The sequence below is a fragment of the Cajanus cajan genome, chromosome 4 (genome assembly GCF_000230855.2).
Source record: "Cajanus cajan strain Asha chromosome 4, NIPB_CcT2T_4, whole genome shotgun sequence".
Taxonomy (NCBI): Eukaryota; Viridiplantae; Streptophyta; class Magnoliopsida; order Fabales; family Fabaceae; genus Cajanus; species Cajanus cajan.
This window is the reverse complement of record NC_138520.1, coordinates 6,726,417-6,747,336: the sequence shown is the minus strand read 5'-3', so window position 1 is coordinate 6,747,336 and position 20,920 is coordinate 6,726,417. Positions and strand designations below refer to the sequence as shown.

Here is a 20,920-nt window from a genome sequence, read left to right as displayed (position 1 = left end):
ATAAAATTACAAAACATTAATATCAATATACATGGAATAAAATATTCATTTTGCTTTCACATTCAAAAAGTAAACATATACATATCTAAGAAAATAAAATTAAATGGAGCCATTTTAACAAAATGAAATGATAAATTTTTACCTCTTTAAACAAATTGTTATGGCTGGTTACTGATTATTTAATCTCTAAATTTAGTACCTAATTAAAAACTATTGAATTCTCTTTTAATTTATAATTCAATTGTGTATTTGTTCACACATAAAAAATTATAAACAAGCATATGTAAATAAAAAAACATATTGCAAATGATTTCTCAAATAGATATTATATTGATCAACAAATTACTCATTTTTCTTCCTCATACCTTTGGTCATTTTTTATGGATAGTCATGTGAAAAATAATATTGGGACAAAATAAGAAATAAGGGGATGATACTTTGTTGTAGAATATAATAAAAAAAGACAACATATTACCATACTAACAAAGCTTTTGCTCCTCTAATATTTCGAGATGTTCTTCCTCTATGTAGTCAACTTAACAATCATATAATTGATGTAAGAAATGATTTATTTTCAAATAATCATAATTTAACTATTGAAATGTTGATAAGAAAATATAAAAGAAATAAACTACAAAACCTACTATATTTATTCAATTTGTTTGGATAAAATTCACCCAAATTACTACAAAAAAAACGCAAATTTTTTACGGACATAATCTATCGTTAAAAAGGAATATCAATCAGAAAAAGAGAATTTCTGATAGATTTTCGACGGATTTGCATCCGTAAGAAAAAGGGGCGTTGAAAAAAAAATCCGTCGAAAATAATTTAATCTCTCGATCCCTCTCATTCCGATGTGTTCGGACTATTATAAAAATTATAATAATATATATTCTAATTATATTAACTAATAATAATAATTATATTATATTTAATTAATCTTTATTTGTACATATACATATTTTTATAATTAGCAATCTACTTATTTCTATTTAGAATTAATATTGTGGTAAAACTTAAATTATTTATTGTAAATTTAAATTTTAAATAATAATTTATATATTTTAAAATATTATTTTTATAATTTATAATGATAATATAATTTATAAAATTATAAATATTTATTTATTACATAGTTATAAATTAAATTTTAACATTTTAAATAAATTATTAATTAACTTGATATATTTATTTATCTTAAATCTAAGATATAAAATTTAAAAATTGTATTTATCCTTATTTTATTTTCTAATTATCAATCATTAATAAAATGCTAATTTAAAATCTTATCTAATTATATCATAATATTTTCATATCAAATTTAAAATAAGATATTAGTTATACAAAAATATCAAGATCATATAGTAAATTGTCAATAAGATTCTAGTTAAATAGTTTAAAATAATTAATTTTTCAACTATATTGTTAGCAAATAATTTATTCCAAAGTTAATCAATTTTTTTCTATATTAATTATTAGTAAAATTTAATAAATTTTAATTTAACAGTTTGATCGTTGAAATTTAACATACACCATGAATTATTGAGCAGAGTAACTTTACCAAGAGTTACTTTGTGAGTCATTTGATTCCTCCCCTCTCTAGGGATGACAAAAATACCCGCACCCACAAGTATATGTAGGTAAAATCCGTTACGGATAATGAATGAGTAGGCTAATTGGTTACCCGTGGATAATGGGGATAGATAATTTTTTACCCGTTTATAAACGGGGCGGGAGTGGGTATGATGGTATTCATATCTGTGGGTACCCGTTTAATAACATTTTTTAAATATCTTAATTATCCTTGTACCACATAACCCTAAAACTACACTCTCTCATCTTATTTTCTTTTCATAGTTGCACAACCCACACATTAGTCATCACATTTTCAAAGTTCTCACTGCACATTTTTACGCAATGCAAGGTTTCACAACATCATTCCTCATTCACCAACACCGTACAGTTTCACTCGCCATAGTCTGCACAGCTTCAAGTTCATTTTATTATTATTTCAACAAAATTAACGTTAATTACAAGTTCAAAATTAACATCAAATTTTTATTTTTAATATTTCAATGACATTAAATATAATCTTAAATATATTTGTAATATAATTTTTTTAATTTCTTAAGAAATTTATAAATATCCATGGATATCCACGGTTATTCAAGAAATTCATGGATACCCGCTTAACGGATACTCGTGCGGGTATGGGATGGATATGAGGCCAATTTTCATCCAGCAGGGCGGGGACGAGTTTACTATTACCGCCCCCCACGGGATACCATAGCCATCCCTACCTCTCTCTCTCTGTCTCTGTCTCTCTCTCTCTCTCTCTATATATATATATATATATATATATATAATTTATTAGTCTTTTTTAGATAAAAATTTATTGGAATATATATATATTTAAAATTTTATTGATCTTTTTTAATATATGATTGTCAATCTTAATCATTTTTATTGTTACCGAATAGAATATTAAATATATTTCTGATGAATACAATTTCTGATAGATTATTAAACATTTTTGACAGATCAAATTTTTGACGAACTATTATTCGTTAGTAACATTTTGTCGAAAAATTTTGACTTAAGTAACTGTCAAAAACATTTGTCATAAATTCTTACAATTTCGTCAAATATAAATTCATCAAAAATATTTCATCGGTAATATAACTTTTCTTACAATATTTTTTCCATTGGAAATATAAATTTTTTGACAGATTTATACTCATAAAAAATTATCCATCAGTAAAATCTGTCAGAAATATAAATTCACTACTAGAAAAATGTCATTTTCTTGCAAAAAAATATTCGCAGAATTTATTTGTGAATTTATTTTTGAAAAATAATTTACAAATATTTCTTACAAATTTTGCTACAATTTTAATGATCATAGAAAATTCTTTCCATGGTAAAAATTTGCAGAAAATATTGTAAGAATTTTATTTTGTTTCTTGTAGATTTTCTTGCAAAAATAAATTCGTAATTAATGTTTACTAAATGGTAGAAATATTTTGCAAGTAACTTTTCTTGCGGATTTTCCTACAAATTTTAATTTGCAGGAAAAATAAAAAAATATTTAAATTTATAAGTTTAATATTTTAAAAAAAACTTCAAGTCCCACATCGATTGAAAATAAAACAATTAAAGAGTATATAAGTTGGGGCAACACTTACCTTATAAGTTGATTTGTATGGTTGAGTGTTAGGCTTATAATCTACAATCTTAGAATTTAAAAGATTATCTATCACATAGAGGCATGAAAATAAATGCTTCGGATGAATTCATTGTGAGCATTTGAAAGTTAAAAAATTATTGATAGAATTTATAGTAATTTCTTTAATTTTTTTTCATAAAAAATATTCCTGCAGAATTTTTTGCGAAAAATTTGCAGGAAACTTTCCTGCGAATTTTAAAATTCGCAAAAATATATTATCCACGAAAGTATTACCTGCAGATAAAATTTCGCAGTAAAATTTATAGGAACAACGTTTCTTGCGAATTTTTCATAAAAATTCACAAGAAAAGTCACATGTAATAAGAAATTCTAGTAGTGATTTTTTAACAGATTTGTATCCATCGGTAATATAACTTTTCCTATGAATTTTTTTTTCATCGGAAATATAACTTTTTGTATGCATTTTTCTTATATATATATGAAGAGGGTTCAAACGACACCGGTATAACTTTTACTAAGTATTACACTGCTTAATAATTTTATATTAAATGTGAATTTTATAAATCCAACCGTTAAATTGAAAGTTTTTTACTCTTAAATCATATAAACAAAATTTTATATTAATCAAAGATGATTTAATACTTCATTCTTATAAAACAAAATTGACGTAATATATATATTTCAAAATATAATAAAATATGAACAATTTGATTGCCTTCAAGTTGTTATTTAATTTTAACAAAAGTTGATATAAACATATAAAGTGATATGAACTTTCAATCTAACAATTAAATTTATAAAATTCACATTTAATATAAAGTGATTGAATAGTATAATACTTAGTAAAAATTATACCGATATCGTTTAAATCATTCTTTATCTATTATATGTATATTACTGAAGTATAACTTTTTAATTGAAGAGAACAAGGAAAATATAATTTTGTGTGACGATTGAGGCGGTCACAAGGTTAATTTTCCGCATTGGTGCTTTGTGGACCTTGTCATTATTTTAAGCATTATTTTGTGGTATCATTAATGTTATATTACCATATATATAGTAATGATATATCAAATGGTGAAATTAAATAGAAGAACAGTGATACTCCACCTAGGGATGGCAATGAGGCTTTATGAGGGCGGGTAATAGTAAATTCGTCTCCGTCTTGTTGAATGAAAATTGGTCCCATACCCACTCCATATTCACACGGGTATCTATTGAGCAGGTATCCATGAATTTCTTGAATACTCACAGATATCCATGAATATTTATTAATTTTTTAAGAAATTAAAAAAATTATATTACAAATAATTTTAAGTTTATATATTTAATGTCATTGAAATATTAAAAATAAAATTTCAATGTTAATTTTGAACTTGTATTTAACGTTAATTCTGTTGAAATAATAATAAAAATATTATCCATCCCCATTATTCGCGGGTACCCAATTAGCCTATCTATTTATTATCCATAGTAGATTTTACTTACAGATACCTGCGAGTGCGAATATTTTTGTCATCCCTAACTCCACCCATCTTTTTCGGATATGATGCAGAAACGCCATTATAAATTTACAACTTTAACGACTAATGTAATATTAGATTCGTTGTATCGCCGATGGCGGATCAAAAACACGGTTAGGGTGGGCAACCTATTTTTAGAGGACATCAATTTTTTTAATGTATATAAATATAAAATATGATTTATATAAATTAAATTATATAAAAATATTATTATAAAATTAAATTAATCAGTAATAATTAATCAATTAATATGTGATTAATTTATGTATTAATTAAAATATATTTATAATTTTAGAAAAATAAATTGATAATATTAAATATAAAAATTAATATATAATATAATATATTATTGATTTATTTTCTTTAATTTTCTTATTCTATATTTCTCTTATTAATAAATAAAAATTATCTTAAATTTTTTCTCTTTTCTTTTACACACACATAATATATATATATATATATATATATATATATATATATATATATAATTCCTTAATTCTCTCTCTCTCTATTCTTTTAATTTTGATCTTTATGTTCAAGATGAAGGTTTAAAAATAGATAATGAAGTACTATTATTTCATCTCATTATCATTTACTCATCAAAGACTTATAATTTGAATCATGTATTATAATTTAGTTCTTTTTGTCTATATTTTTCTAATTATTTGAATTTGAATATGTTGCATAGCAAATAACTTTCTAGTTATCTAAAATAGAAAAAAAAAAAAAATAAATTGAAATTAATATTGATTCTCAAAAGGATGTTCTTGATGAATATTTTGTTAAACATCTTATAATTTTTCTTTAAAATAATGTAAATATAGATAATCTAGATTTTAAAGCTAAAAATTTTGAAAATGATGAATTGGAGAAAAATAATAAATGCTCAAAATTTTATTTAAAAATGGTGAATATGAATAACCTAATGAATATAATTTATTAGATATTTACGACCTAAAAATATATATATTAATAAAACTAACATATTTAGTAGATATTTACGACCCAAAAATATGAAATAATGGGTGAAGTGATTTATACTTAAAAAAATTAAGAGTATCATTTATTTGATTCATCTATATGCTTAAAGATTTAGGGCGGGCCTTGTGCATAGCTGTCTATGTTGACTGAAATGCTAAGTATGTTGTTAGCCATTTTTTACCTGCATAATAACATACACTGAACTATTGAGTCATGTCATAGAAACAGTTAACAAAAACCATTTTTTTTTATGCTTACAAATACAATATACATCGTTGACTTGAATTGTATTTTTAACCAAAACTTTTGACCTTAAATTAATTACTTTTATGGCAGTCTATCGTGGCGTCCACTAAACTTGGTGGCTACGCACAATATTTTTATGAAAAATGCTGATCCTCCGAATGAATGAATGGTTTCGAATTATTAAAAAATTAATTTAAACAATACAATATTAAATTAAATAATTATTTTGTAATGAATTTGTTGAAAGATATTAATATTTTAATTTTTTAGCGACTGTTTTGAAATTTATTTCAGAGGATATAACAATCTTTTATTTTTTATAAGTTATTTCAAATTATTAAAAAATTAATTTAAATAATAAAATATTAAATTAAATAATTATTTTATAATAAATTTATTAAAAGATGTTAATATTAATCTTTCAAAATTTGTTTCGAGGATATAACAATGTTTTATTTTTATTATTAATGAGCCGAGCAAGCCATTGTCATTCATATTCCTTGTCCTTGATTAGAACGAGAAAACCCTTTTAATTATTTAATTAGCAAAAGCCGAAATAAAATAAGGATGATGTTGACAGATGAAGGTTCTTGTGAGCTAGCCCTCCACCATTCTGCATTATGATAACATTTAATTTTTTATTAATTTAAATGTAATATGATTGGTAGATAATTTTAGTTCTTAAGGATGTATTATGTAGTGTTCATATTTAAATTAATAAAAGATTAAATAGAATCATAAATAAGAAATATTTATTGTATTGATTATAAAATTTATTTTCAGAGACAAGATAATCTACTAGTCATATTATATTTAAATTAATAAAAAAAATTAAATATTATCATAAATAATGATAAATATTTACCGTACAGATTATAAAATTTATTTATTATTTTCAAATTTTAAAATAAAACTGTATTAACATATTAAAATAATATTTATGTTTTATTATATTTTATATAATTTTTATGTTTTAAATAAAATTTAATTAAAATTATTAAAATAATACATTTCTATTATAGTACCATTATTATAATGGTTACAGTACAAATTCTTTACTGCTCCACTATGAACTACATGACAGACAGACAGGTTCCCAGTAGTCAGCACTCAGCACATTGTATTATAGGTAAAAGTTTTTAGTTCTATTCGCTCTCAATATCAAAACATAACATATAATATGGTTTTATTTATTTATCATACTTACCGGCAGTTATATCGTGGTTAATTGCATAATATTATTTAGAATAAATTACATGGTCATCTCTAAAATTTTACAAAATTTCATTAACATCTCTTATTTTTTTATCCTATAATAATCTCTTTTAATTGTTTAAGAAATATTACACTAACATCATTTATACATATTATTTTAATTCTCTTTATTTATAAAACATTACATTGTGACTCTCAAAAGAGAAGTTAGTGTAACCCATAAAAAATAAAGTGATAATACAATTTCAAAAACTTGATGTCACTATAATTTATTCTATTATTTATTATTTATTGTATCCAGCTGGCGTTGTTGTATCGTGGTTAATAACATAATATTATTTATTTGTGCTAAGGGTAAAGATTTCTTGATTCAAAGTTCACAATGGAAATAGTTAAATACTACTTCTCTATGTTCTCTGCAACACAAATCTAAATCGTGTGTGACTATCTGCATAATGAGTATCCCTGCCGTTCAACGCATTTCAGAATGCTTCGTCAAGCCACATCATCCAACCCAAGTGTCGAAGCAAACATGCTATCTAACAGCTTGGGATATTGCTAAATTGTCCATACACTATATCCAAAAGGGTCTACTCTTCAAGAAACCAGCAACACTTGTTCATCAACATGATTTCATTGAGAATCTGTTGGACAAACTCAAGCAATCTCTTTCTCTCACCCTCTTCCACTTCTATCCATTGGCTGGTCGCCTTGTCACCCACAAAACCCAACACCCTCCTTCTTATGCTGTTTCTGTTGATTGCAACAACAGTGATGGAGCTAGATTCATCTATGCAACGTTGGATATGACCATATCTGACATACTCTCTCCCATTGATGTTCCACCCATTCTTCACTCTTTCATTGACCACCACAAAGCAGTCAACCATGATGGTCACACCATGCCACTCTTGTCCATCCAAGTCACTGAACTAGTCGATGGTGTTTTCCTAGGTTGTTCCATGAACCACGCTATTGGCGATGGCACTTCTTATTGGAATTTCTTCAATACATGGTCTGAGATCTTTCAAGCTCAAGCTCAAGGGAATGAATATAATGTTCCCATTTCGCACCATCCCATTCACAATCGCTGGTTTCCAAATGATTGCAGTCCACCAATCAATCTTCCTTTTAAACATCATGACGAGTTTATTAGAAGATTCGAAGCACCCTTGCTGAGAGAGAGAATCTTCCACTTTTCAGCAGAGTCTATTGCGAAACTAAAAGCAAAGGCCAACATGGAGTCCAATACCACCAAAATCTCTTCATTCCAATCCTTGTCAGCACATGTTTGGAGATGCATAACTCGCGCACTCCACTTGCCATTTGATCAGAAAATAAGTTGCAAGTTAGTCACAAACAATCGATCAAGAATGGAACCACCTCTTCCTCACGAATACTTTGGAAACTCGGTTGGTAGGGTGAGTGCTGAAACGACGTCAGGAGAATTGCTTGAGAATGAACTAGGATGGGCAGCATGGAAGTTGCACTTGGCTGTTACAAACTACAACGACAGATTGGTGATGCAATCGTTCCAAGAGTGGTTACGGTCTCCTTTGATACAACAAATTGGTCACCCGTACTGTGTCTTGATTAGTAGCTCGCCGAGGTTCAACATGTATGGGAATGAATTTGGAATGGGAAAAGCATTAGCCGTTAGAAGTGGCTATGCCAACAAATTTGATGGGAAAGTAACATCATACCCAGGTCGTGAAGGAGGAGGAAGCATTGATTTGGAAGTGTGCCTTTTGCCACATACAATGAGCGAGCTGGAATCAGACATGGAGTTTATGAATGCAGTTTCGGTGTCTAATCTTGTTGAGTAATATGCTATCATAAGTGTGAATTGTTATTATAATATAATGTTATTCCTCCTCTCATAAGTTATATTTAGTAGTATTTATGTGACTATTTACATTTGTATTGTTATAACATTATGACTATTTACATTTGTAATTGTTATATTATTCTAATTGTAATTTTTAATCTATAAATGTCTATGAATATATGGTATGAAATGTGTAAAAAAAAATAAAAAAAATTGAGAAAAATTCAATCTTAAATTATCTCTTTCTTATTTTAAATTTTTTATACACAATCATGTAGAAAGTAAATTTCTTGAATATTAGATATTAACATCACCTTTGGAGTACAACTAACAAAGTGGTATTAGAGTTGTAGATCCTTGTAGCAAAACACAATAAAGAACTATGGTCACAAACAACACTATAATAGTTAACAATACAATTTATAGCAATGTCCAAGTTCCGTAGCAAAACACAATAAAGAACTATGGTCACAAACAACACTATAATAGTTAACAATACAATTTATAGCAATGTCCAAGTTCCTATGCAAAGGAGAAAATTATGATTTTTTTGTTATAAAATGGAGACTTTGTTTACCTCTTTGGATGTCGGAGAGTTAATATAAATAGGGTATGAAGATCAAGCCACTACAACTACAAACACTCAACATTTGTAGAAAAAGAAAATCACAAATGTTGGAGTTCTTGGGATGATTTAGAAAGGAGACTCATTGGCCATATTTCCAAGGATCATGAGAGCAAAAATAGCAAAGGAAGCATGGGAAACTCTTCAACAAGAGTTAAGGAGATTCAAAGTTGAGGATAATCAAACTCCAGTTTCTTTAAAGAGATTTTGAGAATGAAAAATGAAAGAAAAGGAAAGTTTGAATAAAGAATACTTCAATAGATTGCTTGAATTGATAAATCAAATGAATTCTCTTAGAGATACAATTGATGATTGAAGAATTGTTGATAAAATTGTTATTAGTTTGAGTAAAAAATTTGATCTTATAGTGGCTGTCATAGAAGAAATCAATGACTTATCAATCATGATTGTTCAAGGGTACGAGTTCATGAGTCAGATGAGGAGTTCATGAATGCAGTTTCCAAGTCCAATGTTGTCTACTAGTTTGCTAATGTGCCATGTTCTTGACTACGAGTCATTAATGAAATGAGATAATTTATATTTCCCTTAACAGAGGTGAAATAATCATGAGAAATCACCTGAACATATATAATTAAAAGATTTTGAAACTGTTTTCAATTTTTTATTTTCCTTAAATGTGTACTCTACGAACTTCTTTTACCGAGCCTTTTTCCATTTGACATGATGAATGAGTGAGGAACAAGACCAACCTTTGATCCATCACTGTTAGTTTATGAATTATCAAATAGTAAAAACTTATTTGATTTGTAGAAAGAATATTGGGGAGGCAAATTTATAATGATAGGTTTAGTTGAGAGGAAAACTAGCTTAGAAGAATAGTTGAAATAGATTTGAGTAGTGGAAATGACTTACTAGTTGCTTAATCACAAATATTGGGTACATGGCCTATTTATAGGCTTCAACACTACCATTCATGTTTTATGTAGAAAATTCTAGAGATATCTATTCTATAGAGTTTTTTTTTATCTATATGTAATTATCTACATTATTATAGAATTTGTATCAAGTAGTTACTAGCATATACTTATGTATTTTTCTAGAATAATCTAGCTTATTCTAGAAGTTTGTATCACATTTTAACACTCTTCCTTGATACAAATTTCTCTAACTCCTATCATAGTGCGAAACTGTTCGAATCTACTTCTCGACAGTGCCTTTGTGAATATGTCAGTAACTTGCTCTTCGGTCTTACAATACTCCATCTTGATTTCTTTAGTTGTTTCTGCTTCTTTGATAAAGTGATATTTAATTGCAGTGTGTTTTGTCCTGCTATGATGTACTGGATTTTTTGTCATTGTTATTGCTGATTTATTATCGCAATAGATTGTAGTAGGCCCATCTTGTTGTTCTCCCATTTCTGCACGTATTCTTCGTAGCCGAATTGCTTGACTTGTAGCTTTAGCTGCTGCAACATATTCTGCCTCTGCGGTTGATTATGCAACTGTTGCTTGCTTTTTTGATGCCCAAGAAAATATTCCTGATCCAAGTGAGAAGACATAACTAGAGGTGCTCTTCATATCATCTACCGATCCTACCCAATCACTGTCGGTGTATCCAAGGAAACTTGAGTTGGTCATTGTTTTGTACTAAATACCAAACTCCTTCGTGCCTTGTAGATATCTTAGAATTCTTTTAGTTGCTCCAAAGTGAATTTGGCTTGGGCTTTGCATAAACCTTGATAAAAGACTTATAGCATACATTATGTCTGGTCATGTGGCTGTTAAATATAGTAAGCTTCCAATCAAACTTTTGTAGTGAGATGCATCAGCATCTGGTGCTCCATCATCTTTTTGTAGCTTCTCCTTTATCACAAGTGGAGTAGTGACAGTCTTGCAACCACTCATCTTGAACTTCTTCAAGAGAACTTCAGTGTATTTCTTTTGACAAATGAATATCCCTTTCTTCTTTTGACTTACCTCTATACCAAGGAAGTAGTTCATCAAGCCAAGGTTCGTCATTTCAAATGTCTACATCATGTCTTCTTTGAATTCTGTCATCATCTTCATATTGTTCCTTGTGTAGATAAGATCATCTACATACAAGGAGACGATGAGAGTGTCATACTGACCTTGGGTCTTGATGTATAGTGTTGGCTCATTCTTACTCTTCCTAAATCCATGATCAATGAAGTATTGATTTATTCTGCTATACCATGCCTGAGGAGCTTGCTTCAAACCATATAAAGTTTTTCTAAGCCTTAGTACTTTGTCTTCATTGCCCTAACTGGTAAATATTCCACCCTTTTTGTGCTGTAAAAGTTATTAGAGCTCTAATTGTATCTAGGCGTGCTACTGGGGCAAATGTCTCATTATAGTCAACTTCAGGTTGTTGTGAATAACCCTTAGCTACCAACCTTGCCTTGTGCTTTTGTATGGTGCCGTTTGGATTGAGCTTTGTCTTATAAACCCATTTTACCCCGATGATATCTTTGTCTTTTGGATAGTCTACTAGATCTCATGTGTTATTTTTCTCAATTATTTTTATCTTTTCTTCCATAGCCTTGACCCATACTTGTTGCTTTGATGTTGCTTCAAAGCTTTCAGGTTCAAGTATGGCCAAGTTGCAGGTTTCATATATATCCACCAAGGATCTAACTCGTCTTGGAGTAGACTCTGGTGATGGAGTTTGTTGTTGTGGAGGAGAATGAGGCTCACCTGGGACTTCTGCTGTTTCTTCTTCTGGTTGCTGAATTGATATATGAATGGTTTTCTCTACTTTCTCCATTCCAATTCCAAGCCGCATTTTCATCAACTTCAATATCTTGGCTAATAATTAGCTTCTTGGTTTGCAAGTTGTAGACTTGGTAGCCTTTTGACTGTGTGCTATATCTAAGGAAGATATCTCGTACTGTCTTGTCTTCTAGCTTGTGCCTTTTCTCTTCTAGAACGTGTATGTAGCAAATAGATCCAAATACCCTTAGGTGCTTTGTTGATGGTTTTTTTCTGCTCCAAGCTTCAATAAGAGTCTTATCTTAGACTACCTTAGTTGGGCATCTATTAAGTATGTAGATAGTAGTATAAATTGCTTCAGCCCAAAACGTGTTTGGTAAATCCTTTCTCCTTGAGCATTGATCTGGCCATCTCCATTACTGTGTAATTTTTCCTTTCAGATACTCCATTTTGTTGTGGAGAATATGAAACTATAAGTTGTCGCTCAATGCCTTCATCTTCGCAGAATTTATTAAACTCACGGGAATTGTATTCTTTGCCACGATCACTTCTAAGTACTTCTATTTGTTTGCCATTTTGCTTTTCGACAAGGGTCTTAAACTTCTTGAAAATACTAAAGACTTTTGATTTTGCTTTTATGAAGTAGACCCAAGTCATTCTCGAAAAATCATATCTATGAAGAGAATGAAATACATGTTGTTATGGAGTGACGACGTCCGCATTGGTCCATATATATCTGTATGGATCAGCTCCAACAAGTCCTTTGCTCTCCATGCTTTGCCTGTTGAAAACGGCAGTCGGTGTTGCTTGCCAAGGAGACATCTTTCACAAGCTTCACTATTCTGTTTTAGGCATGGGAGATCTATCATCATATTTTGTTGATATAATAACTTTAAGGCATGTGTATTAAAGTGGCCAAATCTTTGATGCCAAAGCCATGAGTCGTCTACTTTTGCTTTCATGGTAATGTTAGGGCCTTGTCTCAAGCTTATAGGGAAACTTCTATTCCTTTTTTCCATTTTTACTCGTCCAATCTCTAGTTTTTTATTGTCATATATTTTACATGTGTCTCCTTCGAAATGGAGAGTATAACCTTTCTCCATCATTTGACCAATGTTCAAGAGATTTTCTTTGAGATTGGGAACTAGTAGAACATCAGTAATAAGTCTCGTATCTTTCTTCGTCTCCACCATAACTGTGCCTTTGCCTTTTGATTCAACAACAATGTCGTTCCGCATTCAGACTTTCACTTTGACGAATTCATCAATATCCTTGAAGATGCTTGCATCTTTGGCCATATGATTGCTACAACCGCTATCTAAGTACCAACTTCCACTTGTTTCACTATTGGAATCTTGGCTAGCATAGAAAAGATGTTGCTCACCTTCTTTCTCTTCAACAAAGTTTGCTTTATGCTTATTTTTGTTGCGGTAATACTTCTCCACATGTCTTAACTTTTTTTGTAGTGGCAGCATTGTGGCTTTCCACGATATCGACAGTCTTTCTCGGCATGATTTGTCCTCTTGTAAATGCTACATGGAGGATATTCATTTTGATAATTTCTAGAGAAATTTTTAGAATTCTCTTTATTTCTAGAAGTTTCTTCATTATTCCTTTTTTCTTTAGTTTGAGATTGTAATTTGAGCTTTGATTGAAAGGCATTTTTAGTTGAGTCCTCATCATGCCTATTCAACCTTTGCTCATAAGCTTCAAGTGACCCCATCAACTCTGTTACTGATAAGGTAGATAGATCTTTTTTTTGTTCAATCGTTGTCACAATTGGATCATATTTACGGGGAACACTAATTATAATTTTTTCCACAATTTTCTTGTCAAGAATATTTTCCCTGTACACTTTCATTTGGTTAACTATTTCTTTTATCTTAGAATAGTAGTCCTTTACGGTCTCAAATTCTTTCATATTTAACAATTCAAAGTTACGTCGTAGAGTTTGTAATTTTACGCCACGTACCTTTTCACTTCCTTCAAACTCCTCCTACAACGTAGTCCGTGCTTCTTTGGCTGTTGTTTGCACCCATTATTCTCGAAAAAATTGTGTCGATCACAGCTTGTTGCAAAATAAATAGCGCCTTTGAATTCTTTTGTTTATTCTCTTTCAACTCCTTTTTTTGAGCCGCAGTAAGGGATGAAGTGTCTTCTGGAGTAGAAAATCCTTCTTCTATCGTGTCGCATAAATCTTGGAAGGTGAAATATGTCTTCATTTTTTGTACTCCAAAAATCATAATTTTCACCATTAAAAATAGGAATAGGGATAGATGATGGTTGAATGGTGTTAGCCATGGATTAGAATTTGTTTTTTTGAAAGTGGGTAGAATATTGGGAAATATTTTTTTGGAAGTAGTGAGGTAATATTTCTACGCCCAGTAGATGACCGAATGTAGCTCTGGTACCACTGTTAGTTTATGAATTATCAAATAGTAAAAACTTATTTGATCGGTAGAAAGAATGGGGAGGCAAATTTACAATGATAGGCTTAGTTGAGAGGAAAACTAGCTTAGAAGAATAGTTGGAATAGATTTAAGTAGTGAAAATGACTTATTAGTTGCTTAATCACAAATGTTGGGTACATGACCTATTTATAGGCCTCAACACTACCATTTATGTTTTATGTAGAAGATTCTAGAAATATCTATTTTAGAGTTTTCTATCTATATGTAATTATTTACATTATTATAGAATTTATATCTAGTAGTTAATAGCATATACTTATGTATTTTTCTAGAATAATCTAGCTTATTCTAAAAGTTTGTATCACATTTTAACAATTACATGTAAAAGAACAAGCTTTTTAATATTATTATATCCCCATGAGATAGTGTGTTAGTATACATTATTCTTTTGTAGCTTCTATGCTTGCCTATGCATAAGACAAACACAGAATTAATTATTAATAATAATACATATGTAAAAAAATGGTTTAAGTCGTAAAATTATTAACTTACCATAAAGTCTTGCTTGAGTTAGCTTTATCATAACTGTTGCCATGTCTCTTGATCAATGTATTTATGCTGCAGACAAGGGGTTTCTTCAACATTTTCACCAAAAATATAAGAGAAATTCTATGGTACCCATCTTATTTGAGAGGGTACCGGTACAGTTTTTAATATTTTATATTTTTAATAATTTATTTAAATAATATTTATAATATTTTATTCTTTCAATTTTTAAATTATTTAGTTATTTTATTTTTTATTTTATATATTCTAATTTATTTGCAATAATATTATTATATATTTAAATAATTTAATTTTAATAATTTTTTAAGTATATTTTTATTTTTTCACTTAAATTTTTTGAATTTCTATATTTTAATTTTAATAATTTTTTAAGTATTTTTTTTGTCTTTTTGTCATAAATTTTTGAATTTCTATATTGTAATTTTAATAATTTTTTATTTTTACTATTTATTAATTTTTCTTTTTTTTAATATTTTATAATATTATTGAAATCTTATAATTTTAATTTTTATAATTTTATCTTACTTTTTATTTTATAAGTATAATTTAGATTATTCATTTTATAATTAAATTAATTTTTTTAAAATTTTTTATGAGTTTACATAGAAAAATATATTGAAATCCCTCGATCTTTGAGGGTACCGTAGCAACTCCCAAAATATAAAACCTGGCGGCATCGCTCTCAAAACCCTCCAACGCTATTTAACATAAGAAAGATAATTAGTCCTCAAGTACTACATTTTCGGAAAGTCATTAGTGAGCTGCATAAGACATATATAATAATTATGTTATTAAAATTGAAAAATACAATTCTAGAAAGCAAATTTTAAAGACATGTATTATTAGTTCATAAATAGCTACACCTTATTTCCGTTACCGCCACAGCCTCACCGAAGCGGGTTTAGTCAAAAAATATATATAAACCCAAAAAAATCCGTTTATCTGAATAGAATTTGCTTATAAATGCTTCAGTTTCTGAAAGTTAATTCATATCAAGCTGTGTTTGAACCTATCATTGCATTGAATACTCAAGCAAAAAAAAATAAAGAAATTAACAAAGATAGCAATGGCGCAAACTCAAGAAGTTTCCGGTGCAAACCACCGGCTGCAGACCAACACCGCTTTGTATGTCGGCGATCTTCACCGCAACGTCACCAAAGACGAGCTCTACAATCTCTTCAACCAGATTGGCAATGTTTCTTCCGTTAAGATATGCGAGAACAACTTAACCGGAGAATCTCTCGGTTAGGGCTACGTCAATTTCTCTGACCCACTCATCGGTTACTTTCTTTTTACATTCATACCATTATTCTCGTTTCTTTCTTGCTTATCACTATTCTGAACTTTGTTACAATCATGCAGCGGATAAAGCGATAGAAGAGCTGAATTTCACTCCGTTGTATGGTAAACCTATTAGAATAATATGAATTGTAACCGGGTGGAACAATGATGCAGCTAATCTTTTTGTAAAGGTGACACTTTTGTTCATTCTTGAACCTTTCTGTATGATCAACGAACTTTGAAACTTGCTTATTGAATCTTTTGATTGGTGGTGCAGAATTTGGATAAGGCAGTGGATCACAAGGCTTTACGGGATATGTTTTCTCCCTTTGGGACTATTGTTTCTTACAAGATTGCAACAGATGATTCTGGCGAGTCAAAAGGATTTGGTTTTGTGCAGTTCGAGACTGAACAATCTGCTAAAAGCGCAACTTACACGTTAAATGGTACCATGATGAATGGTAAACAGGTGTACGTGGGTCCTTTCGTGCGGAAGGAGAATAGAGAGAGTACGAGTGCTGCAAGTGGCGACAAGTTTACCAACGTCTATGTGAAAAGCCAGTCCATTTCAACTACGGCTGATGACTTGAAGAGAATTTTTGGAGAGTATGGAGCTATTACAAGTGCTGTAGTGATGAAAAATTCAGAAGGTGTATCGAAATGTTTTGGTTTCATCAATTTTGCAAGTGCAGACGATGCCGCTAAAGCCGTGGGGGAACTAAATGGAAAGACATTTGATGGTAAAGAGTGGTATGTTGGAAAAGCCATGAAAAAATCTGAAAGGCTGCTTGAATTGAAAGAAAAATACGGGGGAAGTGAGAAGGAGAGTGCTGCAAACTTGTATGTAAAGAACTTGAACGATTCTATTGGTGATGCAGAACTCAAGGACCTGTTCTTAAAATTTGGTACGATAACCTCGTGCAAGGTGAGTATGGTCTTTTTCGTCCAATCTTCATCTTCTAAAAGTGTGTTTCTTTTTATCTTTGTACGTAAAATGTGTTTCTTTTCCCTTATCCGCAGGTTATGCAAGATGAAAAAGGCTTTAGTAGAGGATCAGGATTTGTTGCATTTTCGAAGCAGAGGGAAGCAATTCAGGCTGTAAGTATAATACTGTTGGGGACTATCCTTTAATAATTCAGAAGAAACTTTATTGCTCATATACAACATGTTGATACTTTGTAGATTGCTGTGATGAGCGGTTCAATCGTTGCGGGCAAACCTCTCTATGTTTCCTTTGCAGAGAGAAAAGCAGAGAGAAAAGCAAGGTTGCAGGTAATATACATGCAACAATAGGCCAACTATAAATTTTATTAATACATTGTGGTCTTCTTTAAGATCAGAAATTTCTATCATTAGGTCCATAATTAATTGTATAAGATATGGAAGTCACTCTCCTAAGATATCATCGCAGACACATTGAAAACTATAAAATAGGATTGTTCATAACATGAGGTATATAAATATTTTTTTTATATGTATTGAGTCGAATGAATTAACTTATTATATACATATGGTAATTTTTTTCATGCAGCAAAACTTTTCACAAATGAGGCCCCTCATGTTGCACTTGCACCTCGACTGCTACCATTCCCTCTGGGGTCTCACTCGATGGGGGAAGAATATTTGTACGGGCAAACACCTCCATTCATCATACCTCCACGTCAAGTAATTTAAAACAATTTATTTATGTTTTTTTTTTTTTTTTTTCATTTTTGAGTTTGATGTTATCATGTCCTAGAATAATCTTGTGAATTCTCCACGGTTCAGTTAGTTTTAAGTTTTTACTCATTCACAGGGCCTACAACAGCGTACCTACATTTGAAGTTTTAATGTTTGAGTTGGTTGTGTTGTATTCTGTTCCTCTTGCATTACTAATGTTGCAATGCAATGTTAGATGAACATTTGACCTTGATTACAGGATGGATTTGGTTACCAGCAGCATTGTGTTCCTGGAATGAGACTAGTTGGTCAGGAGCCAGGACACACGAGGACACGGAGGAGCAGGTGCTCCAATGCCACAGCAACCATTGGTGCAACAACAGGTCTTATTACGCACACCTTGGTTGATTTTTGCACTGTTTTTCCTTGTTAGCTCCTTGTATTTGCCATGTCCAATGTCAACGAGAGTGAGAGGAACAAAATAATATATTCAATTAGAGAAAACAATCCTTATATGATTTTGTAAAGTGAGTTAGACATACACGTTATAAGAACAGTTATTGCTGTGGTTTTCAGATGCTTCCAAGGGGACCTGATGTCTATCATCATGCCCATGGTCCGGTGGCTTATGGCACGGGTGGACAGGCAATACTTTTTAAACCCAAAAATAATATATCATATTATCAACAACGGTATCTTATAATGTTTCCAATGTGTCTTAGATATATCTTAGGAGTCACTTCCATATCTTATACAATTAATTATGGACCTAATGATAGAAAATTTTAATCTTAAAAATGACCACAATGTATTAATAAAATTTATAGTTGGCCTATTGTCGCCTGGTATATAACCTGCAACCTTGCTTTTCTCTCTGCAAAGGAAACATAGAGAGGTTTGCCCGCAACGATTGTACCGTTCATCATAGCAAGCTACAAAGTGTCAATATGTTGTATACGAGCAACAAAGTTTCTTGTCAATTTTATACTTACAGCCTGAATTGCTTCCATGTGAGTCGAAAATGCAACAAATCCTGATCCTCTACTAATTCCTTTTTCATCTCACATAACATGCGGATAAGGGAAAAGAAACACATTTTACGTACAAAGATAAAAAGAAACACATTTTACGTATTAAAGATGAGGGTTGGACGAAAAAGACCATACTCACACCTTGCACGAGGTTATCATACCAAATTGAAAAAACAGTTCCTTGAGTTTACATCACCAATACAATCGTTCAAGTTCTTTACATACAAGTTTGTACCACTCTCCTCCTTACTCCCCCCGTATTTTTCTTTCAATTCAAGCAGCCTTTCAGGTTTTCTCATGGCTTTTCCAACATATCACTCTTTACCATCAAATCTCTTTCCATTTAGTTCCCCCACGACTTTAGCGGTATCGTCTGCCCTTGCAAAATTGACGAAACCAAAACATTTCGGTACACCTTCTGAATTTGTCATCACTACAGCACTTGTAATAGCTCCATATTCTCCAAAAATTCTCCTCAAGTCATTACCCGTAGTTGAGTTGGACAGGCTTTTCACATAGACATTGCTAAAGTTGTCGCAACTTGGAGCACTAGTACTCCCTCTACTCTCCTTCCGCACGAAATTAAAGGACCCACATACACCTGTTTACCATTCATCATGGTGCCGCTTAGCATGTAAGTTGTGTTTTTAGCAGATTGTTCACTCTCAAATTGCACAAAACCATAGCCTTTTGACTCGCTAGAATCATCTGTCGCAGTCTTTTTAGAAACAATAGTCCCAAAGGGCGAAAACATATCCCAAAAACCCTTGTGATCCACTGCCTAATTCAAATTTCGCACCACCAATCAAGATTCAACAAGAAAGTTTCAAAGTTCCTTGATCATACAAAAAAGGTTCAAGAATGAACAAAAGGGTCACCTTCACAAAAAGATTAGCTTCATAATTGTTCCGAACGCTAGGGTCCCGGTTAGAGTGCATTATCCTAATAGGTTTACCATTCAGCGGAGAGAAATTCAGTTCTTATATTGCTTTATCCGCTGCATGATTGTAACAAAGGTTAAAATAGTGATAAGCAAGAAAGAAACGAGAATAATGGTACGAATGTAAAAAGAAAGTAACCGATGAGCGGGTCAGTGAAATTGACGTAGCCGTAACCGAGAGATTCTCTGGTTAACATGTTCTTGCATATCTTAACGGAAGAAACTTTGCCAATCTGGTTGAAGAGATTGTAGAACTGGCATTTGGTGACGTTGCGGTGAAGATCGCCGACATACATAGCGGTGTTGGTCTGCTGCCAGTGGTTTGCACCGGAAACTTCTTGAGTTTGCATGCGCCATTGCTATCTTTGTTAATTTCTTTATTTTTTTTTTCTTGAGTATTCAATGCAATGATAGGTTCAAACACTGGTTGGTATGACATAACTATCAAGAAACGGAAGCATTTATAGACAAATTCTTTTCCAAGAATTTATCAAGGAACGAATATTTTTTGGTTTATACTTATATATATATATATATATATATATATATATACATATATATATATATATATTTAAAAAAAAATACCCGCTCTAGGCGGATGCCCTAATGAAAATAAGGGTGTAACTATTTATGTACCGATTAGTTGGTTGACCTGTTCTACGGGTTATTTTTATTTTTTATTTTTTTATTTTTGGAAAATTGCACTCACTTTTTCTCTCATGTGTTTAAATGA

General features: G+C 30.6%; 1 protein-coding gene and 2 pseudogenes across 3 annotated transcripts; 2 read left to right on the top strand and 1 right to left on the bottom strand.

Moving 5' to 3' along the window:
* Positions 1-7,517: 7,517 nt before the first annotated feature.
* LOC109793053 (putative acetyltransferase At3g50280) lies at positions 7,518-9,104 on the top strand. Its single transcript, XM_020352524.3, has one exon. The coding sequence runs from the start codon at positions 7,611-7,613 to the stop codon at positions 8,979-8,981; it is 1,371 nt and encodes a 456-aa protein (XP_020208113.1). The 5' UTR covers positions 7,518-7,610; the 3' UTR covers positions 8,982-9,104.
* Positions 9,105-16,145: 7,041 nt separating this feature from the next.
* On the top strand, positions 16,146-19,264 carry LOC109793054 (polyadenylate-binding protein 2-like; annotated as a pseudogene). Its single transcript, XR_014433539.1, has 9 exons — positions 16,146-16,556; positions 16,639-16,748; positions 16,835-17,482; positions 17,578-17,655; positions 17,740-17,829; positions 18,089-18,222; positions 18,476-18,619; positions 18,793-18,861; positions 19,211-19,264. The product of XR_014433539.1 is annotated as a polyadenylate-binding protein 2-like (transcript).
* LOC114915485 (polyadenylate-binding protein 2-like) lies at positions 18,782-20,691 on the bottom strand (annotated as a pseudogene). The gene is made up of 3 exons (XR_014433626.1): positions 20,327-20,691; positions 20,126-20,244; positions 18,782-20,028 (listed from the first exon to the last, which is right to left on the bottom strand). The product of XR_014433626.1 is annotated as a polyadenylate-binding protein 2-like (transcript).
* Between the last annotated feature and the right edge of the window lie 229 nt (positions 20,692-20,920).